This window comes from Microcebus murinus, chromosome 8 (assembly GCF_040939455.1).
Source record: "Microcebus murinus isolate Inina chromosome 8, M.murinus_Inina_mat1.0, whole genome shotgun sequence".
Taxonomy (NCBI): domain Eukaryota; kingdom Metazoa; phylum Chordata; class Mammalia; order Primates; family Cheirogaleidae; genus Microcebus; species Microcebus murinus.
Window position 1 is genome coordinate 26,311,446 of NC_134111.1, and position 13,555 is coordinate 26,325,000.

The 13,555-nt window shown below is 34.9% G+C and overlaps 1 protein-coding gene across 1 annotated transcript in view; it reads right to left on the minus strand.

The window, feature by feature from the left end:
• Positions 1 to 1,988: 1,988 nt before the first annotated feature.
• Positions 1,989 to 13,555, minus strand: part of QTMAN (queuosine-tRNA mannosyltransferase) — a 361,975-nt gene continuing 350,408 nt past the window's right edge. Inside the window, 4 exon segments of the mRNA XM_012744761.3 lie at positions 1,989 to 4,924; positions 4,926 to 4,979; positions 9,799 to 9,890; positions 10,596 to 10,666. Coding sequence (XP_012600215.2) covers positions 4,895 to 4,924; positions 4,926 to 4,979; positions 9,799 to 9,890; positions 10,596 to 10,666 — 247 coding nt within the window. The 3' untranslated portion in view covers positions 1,989 to 4,894.

Below are 13,555 nucleotides of genomic sequence, written 5' to 3' on the forward strand. Positions count from 1 at the left end.
ATGGAATGCCTCTGTAAAGGCAGAATAACAGGAATAATAAAAACATTTGAACATTTAATTACTGGCTACACTATGTGCTATCTCATGTCCGTTTTCCCACCAACAAAGTGGGCCACAGAGTAACCTCCCCCCCATTGCCCTTTGCCATCTCTCGCCGGGCCAGGAAATAGAAGGGAACTAGAGGTCCAACTGAGTCACGTGCACTGGACTTGGTGCTTCCTGAAAGGTGTATAGGTGACCATGACAACATCCCATGTAGGGACAGGCGTATACATAAAGGCTTTCTGTTTCTGCAATGCTTCAGCTCCTAAATATGCCTCAATTGATGCCTTAATTTTTTCACTGGTGAAATGATATTGGAAACACTAAATTTTTGGATATGAAGGATTTCGTATTGCTAGAGAAAGGTCACACAAGTATTCCTAATAAAAGTCTTCTCACACCCCATCTTAGGTCTGCTATTTAAATGCAGTGCTTGATAGGAGAGTAATACAGGCGTTTAAAATTATCTTCCAAGAATCATCAATTCCTGGTATCAGTTTATGAAAACAATTAGGAACCTCCCCTAGGGTTGAAACTCATTACCATGGAGCTTTGGGAGAGAATAAGGAATCACTCAGGTAATGACAGATAATAGGAGAACCCCTGAAGACACTGATCCCAAATTCCAACTTAGAAAAATGGGCTGTTCCACAACTCGTTCTGTGTCTTAAAGGGCCAAGGGGACAGGCAACAGGATGGGGAATGGGTAGGAGCTCAGAAAGCTCTGGTGCTCTGCCATGAGGCTCTGAAGTTTTCAAGATAAATAAAAAGACTGGACTCATTTAACATCTGCCTTCACCCTCCTCTCAGGACCCTCCAAAATGGCGTTCATAGAGTTGTAGGGTTCCGTCCTGTGTTTGCAAGGCCACAAGCATCAGCAGCCCCAAGCAAAAGGAACCCAGGGACTTCCCCCACAGCCCGCTTTGTTCCAGGGTTGAGGTGAAGTCCGTGGCTGCTGGTAAGCAGAGGGCAGTCTTCTCCCCCAAAGTGGCAGTTAGGGTAGTGTCTGTCACTCTCTGAGGGAAACGGTTTTCTGACTTGATGAATAGTTTAGGAAGTCAGGTGGCATGGTAGCAAAACTAACTGCTTCCCAAAGTATTTATAGCTCCTACCAAAAGGCATGTCCAATAATTACACTGAAGACATGTACGGAGTCACAAACAGTAGTAAGAGGTTCTTTTCGTATCATGATCCAGCGTAAGAAACAGACGGTCAATCATGCAGCGACTGCACCTCTCCCCACCTGTGTGTCCTGTTCTTTCCACCACTGCTCCTCTGACTTATATAACCATTATTGGAAGTTGGGTTAATTTCCATGTTTTTTGTAATACTGCACTTCAATCACATATGTGTATATCTTTGAGCAGCATATAGAATTGCTTGCATGTTTTAAAACTTTCTCAGTTACACTTTAATGAATAGCTTTGAAGGAAGGTCATATTATAGAAGCATTAGTTGTCCTGTGTCTCAATTCAAATTTTAAAATGAAACATGTTCAAGCCAGTGGTTTATCATACAGTCTCTTCGATCTGATATTAAATACTCCCTAATTTTCCACTGAAGCAGAAAGGCAATGAGGTCAACAGTCAATAGAAGAATGAGACTCACAGTACATGTCTGCACTGAAAGACAGCATGGACTACCATTGGAAAACTGATTCTGTCACCCCAGAAAGTATCTTGAGACTTAAGTGAAATTTCTTTTGTGGCTCATAATATTTCTGGGTAGCAGATGCTTTCTCAAAAACAGATTTTACTTTTAAAAATATCAAATATAATTAACACCTTCAACATAAAATGAAATCTTTGCTTCCAGATGCATTTCAAGGTGTTGAAATTAATCTATGCAGCTCTCCATGGCTAAGAGTTTCCATTGACTTGCGGATTCTGTTGCTGTCTTTATGAGGCGTGTCTGAAGAACTGAGAACAAGAGCAGGACACTGAAACTGAACTTTGAAGGATTTTTATTTGAAGGATTTTTATTAAACCAGAAGCATTTTGCAAAAGGTCTTTTGACCTATTCCTGATCACTGTGGTATAAATGAGTAGGTTAAGAACCAGGTACATTGTTATTCATTATAGAAACACCTTGCCAGAAACACAGAATGAGTTTTAGGGCAAGCATCTTAGACATTGTATCAAGGTCTTGACAACAGGCAGACTTTTAAAGATATTTAAAATTAACATTGATATTATTTTTTTAAAAAATAGAATTGAGTGTTTGAAAAAAGACATTTTCCAACAAACATACTCAAACCAAGAAATAATGGGGGCGTTTGATCTCTTTCCTGAAAATAAGGGAAACAGGAATTAATGAGTCAACTTGTATTCCCACTGATCTGCTGACTTCAACAAAATACCGGTTAACTTACTTAAAAACACACCATTCCACCATGTCACAGGTATTGAGAAATGTGTGCGCGTGCACACACACAGTTATTAATACATCTTTTTTAATGTTAAGAATTACACATTTACAAAAACTCTTTTTTTGCTTACATGTACTAATACCGACTCTGACAGCACAGTTTTCAGGAGTGATACCTTTCTAAGTGTAAGTTTTTATCCTGGAAGAAATGCTGGCCACAGCTAAAGATAAAATTTGATTTGAGTTTATGGGTGTAGGAAAAAAAACCCATATGCAGGTAACTTTCAATATTATATTCACCAAAATCAGGAAAATATGGAAATGTTTCAGAAGTGTTCTCTGAAGGGTATTTAATGCTTTTTTTTTTTTTTTTACCCATGATTAGTGAGAAAACGTATATGGATAGTGGTTGTGCATATAACATCTTAGCCACTATAAAAGATGAATCCATTATTTTTGGGCTAGAAAAACAGAGCAAACTAAAGCTCTGTTTCTTGGCTGTGAGATTGTAATCTTATTTTGAGAGGATGTCATCTGTGACACAGCACCTTTCTGACTGAAGCATATTGACTCATCTGGTTCATCTCACTAGATGGAATAAAAAGTATCACCTTGCCCAGGAGAAGTGTCTAAGAACTTGTCACTCATATTTATATCTTCAGTTTTACTCTCAAAGGAGCACACCTGCTAGATTCTGAGCTCCAGTCTTACATTTCCAAAATAGTTCCCAAGCCCTTTGTTTCATGGGTGAGGAGGTAATTTGCTCAGCGACTTCTCTGTAAGTGAGGCCTGAAAGTATGGTGGCCCATCACTGACTATGGCTCTCATGCAGATTAGAGAGGAGTCTCTGTTCAAAGACAGAGCTTGTTGTTGCCGCTTCTTACTCTTCCTGATTTTGAATTCCCAGGCCTCACACACTCTGAACTCCTGCCTTCTTCTTTGATCTGCGATACTGCCTCTACCCCAGGGCTGTGCCTGGCTCCCTAAGCTTGATTTATTTCCTGCTTCGATTTTGCTACCTGTCAAATGGGTCCTGCTGGACTTCTGAACCATTGTCAGCTCTATCTTGGATGCCTGCGAGGCCGTTCAATCCTTCTAGAAGCCAGAGAGCCAGGCCTGGCCCTCGTCTAGCCACCTTTCCCCGGCTGCGCCTCACTCTGTGGTGTATAGAACTTATTCATTTCAAAAGCTAGGAAAGTTACAATTTACCTGTCAGTAAACAGAAGATGGTTTATCAACAGACTTTACCTTAATGACTACAAATGTTTACCTCCTGCTTTCCAGAATGCAAAGAAAATCTTGGAAATGTCATAATATCTTACAAACATTTGCAAAACAGATCCTTGTTCATCCGGAAAAGAAACAATTGTATTCCTGTCTCTGTCACAAGGAAAATGTTCAGTGAGAAACATACAGATAGATGTACACACTTATACGTAAATGAATATGCTAATTAAAAGTTGCAGTGGGCACTTTATTAAAAATTTATTTTACAATCTAGCTGTTCAAAACATCCTTACATCAACAAATACAGGAGCTTGACTATTGGAATCATAAGTGATCTATCTTGAAAAGATTATATTTGTAGTTGGATGCAAATATTTTCAAGGAATATTTATATCAAAACCACTGGTTTTTTAGAAGTATTTTTACCCCTGGAAAGAAATTCAGACAAGTATCTCGGTGTTCACTTTATGGGCGAGATGGCCCCACTGACTGTATTTGCCATGTTTGTCCGAATTACAGCTGTTTATCTTGCAACTTTCTTTAAGATTAATTAAATGCAAATGTAACTCTGTGAATCATGGGAATACCTGCCAGACCTCTTATTAATACCTTCACTTAAAAACCCCTGTGCCTGAGAGTCATTAATTTGCAAAAAGAAAAGTGCTAAAGCAGCCCTTTGCCCACAAACAATTCCGAGATGACTGCCCAATTAGTCCGGGAGCATTCTGGTCCTCCTTTCAGGCCCCGTGGCCCTCTGAGGACACAAGAAGGTTCCGATGATAACCTGGCAACCTAGGTAGAAACCCAGCCAAGTGTGAGCGTTTGAAGCTGCAGTTTGGCTGCCATCGTGTCGGCGAAAAGAAAGAATTCAGGCACCATGTCATCCAGTACAAAGGATAAAAACGGATTCAACCGGAAATTCAATGTGGCACCACATATGGGATACATGAGTGCGGTTATACAACAGGCCACATATTTTTTTTTGAACAGTCTCCTACATGTGATGCCGAGGACATGTGTAACCATCATAACGTCTCTAGGAATCTGTATTTAATTTGAGTTGGGGTGGTGGCAGGGATTGGAGATCTGAAGCCGCCACAGGTTTGTGGCAGATGGCTCTGTGTCAGCTATGACAAGCAGCCAGGCTCAGCTTCCTCTGCAGATTTTCTTTTCTCTCTGATCAGGTAAATATGGGCACACTCTGGAAAGTTCTTCAGATTCTGCCTTAGGCTGCAAGTTTGTGACTTAGCCCCATCTGTCACAAATCTTCCCTAGGTTCTGTTGTTAAGCAGAGACCTGAATTTACCATGTAGGGCTGCCCAAGAAAATGGAGCCACTTCACCCTGTAACAAGGAGGAGGGGGAGAAGAGAAAGAAGTGAAGAGGCATTAATGACTGAAAGACTAAAGTATGCTGAAAATTTATGTCGCAAATCTGCATCACTTGCGTCAATTATATTTCAAAACGCCACCAAGCAAATGGTTCTCGAGTTTCATCACCTCAAGAAATCTCAGTTTCTGATTGGTTTAAAGTGCGACTGGGATTCCAACCATAGGAACAGGCTACCGTTTTTTGCAAACGGGCACATTCTGCTGCACACGTATATCCTGGTTTATGTTATGGATGACAGCTATTAGAAGTTTATCATCCAACTTTTAACTTTTATAAACACAAGATATCCAACACTCCGTAATACATGTTTTTGAGAATCTAAATTTTACTTTTAAGTGGTGAAGACACAAAGATAAATGCCATTAGTATTAGATGGAATTTATAAAGTGCTTCACATTTACAAACAGGTTTATATTCATTAATTCATTATAGCCATACCTCAGGGGAAAAATGCTATTAAGATTGAAAAAAAAAATCTTCCAGGTTTACAGATGAATCATATAGAGGCCATGAAAATCACCTACAGTCAGGCTGCAAATGAACAGCAGGGAAGGACGAGAGGCCAAAACCTCTAAATGATCTTAATCAGCCAAAGAATATGATGCTACAAGTTTTTTCCTTTTATTTTATTTAGACAAATTGAAGGAACACTAGACCAGATAAAACCAAGGGAAGAAGCAAAGAAGGCATGGAGGAAGGAACAAAGAAAAGGAAACAAGGAAGAGAGGGAAAGGCAGGGGAGAGAGAAAGAGAAAAATAGCCGAGAGGTTGAGAATTTGCCTTAATTGTCTGGTGCAGTTGAGAGATTTTAGAAGTTCTTAAAATGTCACAAGCATTTATGTTTTACTTTTAAAGGAAAAAGTGAGGACTCTGGAGCCATGTTAAAACCAGTGAGCAACACTTTATTCAATCTAGAGTTGAAGCTCCAATTAAAAGGGGACTATAAAGTGACCAGTCTCTTGAAGGAAACTTAAAGTGGCTTGGCTGTGGTTTGGGTAGATATAGCCTGACATAATTAAGACAACCACAAATGGCTTTTCTGGGCATTGAATCTGAATTGTAAGCTTAATCATTGTTTGGAATTAGTTTTGGACAGAAATCTGAAAAGTTCTCTCCTCCAAAAAGAACTTGAAGAGGAGAACAAAAATATCAGCAGTTATCACCTGAAAAATATTAAGAAACTATAGGTCACTCAAAAGAAAGAATGGCATCTCTCTCTCTTTTAACTGTAGAATATCACGAAGTTTATAAATTAAAATAAATAAAAAGTAGGATGGGAACGAAAATCTATTCTGTTAGTCAGGGTGACATCTACCTTATACAGCTGCCCCATCATTTGTACCCTTTTGCTATTTTCAATACTGGTAAGAAGGGAATAGCCATCAATTTTTTTCCTATACTATGTTAAAACATAATGATTAAGCTTCTCTAAAAACATGAAATACTCAAGTAATTATTGAAAAATTTCAGTAAGTAAATTCATATAGTAAAAGTGAGATAAAAAATACAACTTCACAGTATTAGACTTGCTTGGGTTGGAAAAGAAGAACTATTAGAAGTGTCAATCCTTGGTTGATTATTGTATTATTTATTACTTTTAGAAACTTGTGTCCAAGTTGGGAGTCATAAAAGAGCTCCCTATTTTATGCATGTGACAGGTATGTGTTCAATGCATCTGCCTGGCCTCTAAAAGGACATGTCCTGACAGTATAAGAAGGTAGTGATTGAACTGTAGATATAAACTTTTTAAGAAGTAGTTTTAGATTTTTTTAACATTAAGGAAATGGTTTTAAATTTTAAAATTATTAAGAAGCATCTAATTTTTGCATGCATTGGATTTTGCTAAAGAGCCTCAGAAAAATGTGTATGTGTGTGAGTATGTGTGTTTAAGAAAGAAAGAGTAAGAGCACACTTGCGTGAACATGAGGAATTTAAACATTTGGGGTCTGAAACTATTTCAGGTGGGAAGTCATGGACACAGTGTGCTGTAATAGAAAGAGTCACTTTAAGAAAAAAAGTAAATTCTGTTTCTGCTTTTCAGTTACTAGCATTCTGTTTCAAATTCTGCTTCAAGTTATAGCCCCAAAACTCTCACTCATATTGAAAGTATAATGTCTCATGTGAGAAGAAAGCCAAGTGTTAGTAGCCTTATTCTAGTCATTAAATTTCTAAGTGTGAATCCATATGAAAAATCTTATCCTAAAGTGAACTCTATATGATAAGAAGTCGAAAGGATTTTAAAATGTAAACTTTTAACAACAAAAAAAGAATAAGGTGTAAAAATGTAAAAGGAACAAATTAAAGAATTCGGTGACATTCTATCCTTTTAGATCTTAGAAGCATATGTTTTATAAAAGCAAAACAGCACTGTCCAATGAAATAAATCTAAAAATAACCCTCAACATTCGCTTCACTGTACACACAAAAGATCCTCTTCCACTGCATAAGAAAAGTAGGTAAAAAGCTGTCTCGGAAGAAATCATTCTCTAGTATTTAGTAAAAGCAAATGTTACCTGAAAATGTGTATAATTATAAAACATAAGGTGAAAAATTAGCATAACTTATTGTATTTTTATTGTAAAGTTTTAGAAGGCATTCTTTTTTTGTTGTTGTTTTGGCTCTAAATCCTCTTACAACAAACAAACTAAATGTGTGGTCCTTGCTGTGATTTTAACACAGTACCTTGCCACATGTCAGTTTTTCCTTAATAATTGTAAACTAAAGTTCTTGATCACTTATACTTTGGAAGTATTTATTAATATTTGAGATTGATTTTTAGTCACAACATCACTAACATCTATGAATGAAGACATATGTGAAAATGTAAATCTCTTATAGATTTATAAGAGAAAAACCCATGGCAGAAAAATACTTAAAAATGAATTATAAATATAAATTCTTACGAATGCTTATGCATGAATTACTAATATATAAAAATTTGAGCTTGATGATTTTATGATATACAAACTAAAAATATATGTAAGTACTAACATATAATAGCTCAATGAAATAACATTTAAGGTACATGTTATTTTTTATGCTATATAAGGAAAACTTTGATATCTTAACAGCATTACCATGAAGCTACTATTCTTTCAGAATTTTTTTATAAGTTGTTTGTAAAGTAAAATAATTATAGCTATGTTATGGCAGTGGCTGTTTTAAAATATTTCAACTGCAGATCTGCCTTTTTTTCCTAACTAGAGGCAACTTGTTGCGGTAGCTTTTGAAATGGTTAAAAATTTGCACATGCAGAATAACAGGGTTAATAAGGCCCAACCTGAAGCAACACCGAAAACTGGCAAATTCTAGTGGTAGAAACAATTTATAAATACTTCACCAAAAATTCACCAAAGGGGGTGGAAATCAATAATTTGAGAACTCATTGAAAATAGCTTTATGTCATATATAGAAAATGATTCCACTTGTGCTAATACTTATTCTATTTCCTCAATTTTCATAATCTGCATATTTTGACAGTCTACCACGTGGGAAACTATTCAGTTAATATTTTATACAAGCAAAACTGCTACTGAACTTTAAAAATTAGGAAATACTGAGGTAAACCTTGGAGGACCGTTTTCTCTGTGAGCTTCCCATGTATACAATACAATAGTATTGACTCAAGGAGTCATACTGAAGCCTGGAACTGTTCAGTCAGCATTTTAAACTATTATGAGCTACCTTCTGAACCATTGCCAAGTTAATAGACAATGAAAGATAATGAGCTTGAAATTGGGTGTTAAATTGCATTTTTGGTTCTCTCCCTTTTTCTTGAAGTTTAACTGTTTCCTGCAGAAACAAAGTCATGTTTTGATGTATCACTATGTAAATATGTATTTTAGGCCATGAACAGGGAAAGGAGAGAAAAAAAAAAAGGCAGAGAACTGTATTTTATGCAGAAGGTTATATATTAACACAGGAAAATTAAAATAGGCTGGATTATAAAACTGCTAGATTGTAAACTATACTGAATTTATGTAAAATGAAGACGCTACATTTGAAGAATATAAAAAGGTATATTACTCATGGCTTAGAGCCACCTTCGAATCTAGTAAAGCAGATTTATCCTGGTTCAATTACTTAGACTTTTAGTAGGGCCTCTTTGTGTTGTTATTTCAACAATGTAAAAGTCTTGATTCAAAGAAGGAAAAAAAAGAGAATGATTGAGGGGACTGAATAATGATGCTATTTATACTATTTTCCTTTTGCCTCTGCAATTCAGAGATGAGACCGACAGTCTAATCTAAACAAACTGAGGATTTTTATGTCATTTGATTAAACTGGACAGGGAAATACTCGATTCTTGCAAATCATCTTTAAAGTAGTTAAAAAATGAACACCAAACTTCACTAATGTCATTCACCTGAATTTTTGAGGACTAAAGATTTCATTATGATGGGAAGAAAGGCTTATCCTCATTAGTATAATTGTAGAATCTTTCCTTTACTTCCTTTTAAACTAATGAGTTACATTAATCCAGGTTCATTTTTATAAGCCTCTTGGGGCTAAATGTAAAGGACAGTCATCTTAGAAAACAATAAATTAAAAAAAAAGCATGTACCGTGCATTAAGTGCACGTATTTCATAAGACCTAGGTTAATACAACTGGCATCCAGTTTAATTAATCCTTGTTAGTGTAACAACTAATATCCCTCCCTAGCATGTTTCCTTTAAACATTAGTATGTTAATTAAATGTTTTTTTTAAAAGATTTTTCTTTGTACTTCAATATGGCATTTATACCATGTAAATCTCTTCTCAATAACTACCTTATAGAGATGTTTTCTTATAATATCTGGTCTCTTGCAGAAATTCTGGAGCCTTTTTGAAAGCTGTTCAGGTGTAGAATACAGATATTCAGCTGCAGGAAAAACAGATACATTTTTAATGAAACAAAAACCTCAAAGCACACACTCGATATTAGTCACTTTACTAATTAAAAATGCATATTGCTCTGTGCCGCCTCATGTTGTACATTATTTAAGCATGATTTTATAAGGTTACCTCAGCTCACAAGGATGTTTAATGCTAAATAAGACTGTGTAGTTGTGCTGTTTAGACATCTCCTTTGGGTGATTAAAATACATTATTCTAATGCAACACAATGCATATGTGATATATTTAGTGATGAGAATTTTTTCAAAGAACTGGTACTATAGCCGCATGTATCCTGTATAACAGTTGCATATTATTAACTAGTCAATTGTTTAAATAATTTGGTGTGACTTTCAGTCCTTGATTTTTCTCTGTGTATATCATTAAAAAAAAAAATCTGTAAGCAATTGCTGTAACACTGACCTGATTATAAAAATCCATCATTATGGGATGTGTATGCTAACAATGAAGAATGCTATTTGAAAACTTGCTTTTTTGTTATCTTAAAAGAACAGATGGTAAATATAAGCTTACTCTAATGTATTAAAACACATAAAATTTTCCTTAACACTAACATGTTGACTTGCCAAATAAACAATTGCTCCTGCCTAAGTTTATTTTCAAACTTTCTAATTTAGCATGAATCATGTATTAAATCTCAACAAAGACGAATACACATGAAAGGAGCTACCTGGAAATATTTCGGGATAAACCAGATCTTTGGGACAAAGTGGGTAACAACCACAGTACACAGCTTCCAACCTAAAGAAATTTTAGAAAGAAGAATATATCAAAAAGATATTATTGCCATCATAGTCAGAAAGTGGTTTTGTTTGCCTAAGTTAACAAACAATATGAGCCCAGAGCTAACTGGGACAAAAATCATGGTCGGCAGTACAATCCTAAAAGCCAAAGTTGCTCTTTTAAAAGATTTTATTGATCATATATGAATTTCATAGAACAGAACCAACAGCATATGTTTTGTTCACTGAATTAATCAAAGCGCAGCGCTGCATTTTTTTTTGTTTTTAAAATACTGTTTAACACATTTTATAATCAGCAGATAAACACATGTAACAACATGGTAAAGTATGGACAGCTTTTCTTAATAATGCTGCAAAGCCTCAGAATGTTCATTTTTCAAAAATGTTTAAATAAAATAGCAAATACTTAACTTTAGCACTGTAGTCGTAGAAATGATTGAGGCACTTTTAAAAGCATCAGAAAAAAATTTACAATCTGTTGTAATGGGGCATTTTCATTTTAAGCTCATGCTTCAAAACAATTTGTTATTATGCAGAATATAAAACTCTTCTCCCCTTTTGTTGAAAAACTCTCTGGAAGATTACTTTAATGAACATTTTGCTTTCTTGATTAAAAATTCAGCTCACTTTCCATTTTATCAGAAAAGAATATTTTTATTATTAAACAAACGTGAAAGTTTCACTTTGTGAGGAGATTTCCCTCGGACCACCTAGGGGAAGTTTTTCTAATCACGTCACAGTGGGTCACAGTACTAAGGGTTAAGTAGAGGGAAGGTACTGCATCTCCATGGTCGTGTCAGCCCTGCATAATGGCTATTGATCTGACATGTAATAAACTTTAAAGATACCACTGTCATTTCTGTTGGCTAGAAATTATGCAGTGAAATTCAAAACACTCCTTAAAATATGTTTATTTTTTGAGAAACTTTGAATTGCATCCAACATGTTGACCAAAGGCGAAATTTATTTTGAACTGCAGATTTTTTTCAACCCAAGAATAATTTAAAGTCATGTCAATGTTTACCTTGTTTATTTAGAGTGACAAAGTACATGCAATTTAAGCTGTTTTTAAGTGGGTGATGTTTTCCCTATTTTATTATGTTAACTGAAATTAGTTTAAATGAAAAGTATTTACTTTGAGCTGCAAATTTTGGAAAAATACTGAGTTTTAAGTTTTTCATGAGAACTGATAGAAATTAGAAGGTAATGCAGTTGGAAGGCACAGGTTTTAGTTACCAATTTATGAATTTCAGGATCCAAACTAATATCTAATATTTCTTTCTCTACATACACAGGGTACACATAGAAATGCTTCTTACAGGCACAGCTATAAACTACACTGTGATTGTATTACAAAACATTAACAAAAGTTTTGAGCATACAAACCAGTGATATTCTTTATGGATCAAAAGAAAATATGCAGACATTCAGGTTTAAAATGCTGTGCCAGTCAAAAACCAAATACATATGAACATTCTCCTATAATTACATAAAATCAAAAGAGTGAAGTCACAGGCATTTCAGAAAGTGCACATGTTATCTGCTTTTTAATAATGGATTTGAATTAGAGTATTCTGTTTCCCGAAAGAAAATCCCAGGCCAAGTTACATTTTGAGTCATCGTATGAGTATGTACCATGCCATTTCCAAAAAAACCTCTGCTAATTAAAATACAGTAAGACAGGAATGGCACTATTTGATTTAGGAAGAAAAAAAAATCACAAATTTGGATTTCAACTTTTATTTGTAAATTATCTTATTCATGGTTATATTTCTAATTCATCAAGAAACAAACCACCATCTCTTTTGATTATGTTTTTGACTTGTTAAAATATCAAACCTTATTATATACATTCTTTAGATCAGGACTATTTTTTAAAAAATATGTTAAATAGGCCACAGTATTTAAAGACAACTTCATAAAATTCATTCTCATAAGTTTCTCATATTTTCTTATTTTTTAAAAAATTATCATCTCATGACAATAATACAATTATTCATCATTTCAATTCTTATGCACTACCAGTTAAATAATAAATAGGGTTCCAATTGATCTATTGTTAAAATGACTAGTAAATGACCTTTTTATTCCAATTAACAAATCATCTGCTAAATCTATGAATCTTAATATTCAGATCTATTCACTTCAATTCATACAATTTATCTGCAAATAGTTGTTGGGCTTTTGATTCTAAATATAATTAGCTGATAATTTTGCTTGGCTGAATTACTTTTCTGGAGGGCCTGCAAAGGCTCTCAGTCGCATTATCTAGCAATAATGAATCTGATAGGTGAAATTTTTTACTGTAATGAGGATGAGACACAGTTGTGACACCTGAGTCTACTAATAACAGAAGACTGCTAATTATCGACAGCACTTTTTTGTGTGATGCAAGGAGAAAAAAAAATCCCTCATTATTAAAAAATAAAAAGTTACAATTATAAGTGACACCGGAGGAGAGTAAATAAAATGGAGTGATTAAAACATTGCTGCTTTAAGGGTGTTTTTAATTAAGTGGAAATGCTAATGTTGTCATACTTAGCAGATGGGATTAAAATTAGTTATTGTAAGTAACTCATATTTTATGTTATGGTTTCCACAGCATGTCTACAAGATCTAAGAAAGTGATACATTCCATAAGACATTTTAAAAATGAAATTCTCATACTCTTTACAACTCATAATAATGAACATCATGAATAAACTATTGAAAAAAATCCTGCCAAGGATTTTACCATAGTGACTTAACTAGCAAGGAATGTAACCATAATGCACTGGACTGTTACAGTCTCACTGATGGTATGCCTTTTGCTTTGCTGATTGTTGCATTCCCTATTTCATTCACACTCAACAAAAACAAAAGTTTGGTACTTGGGCATTTAGCCAGC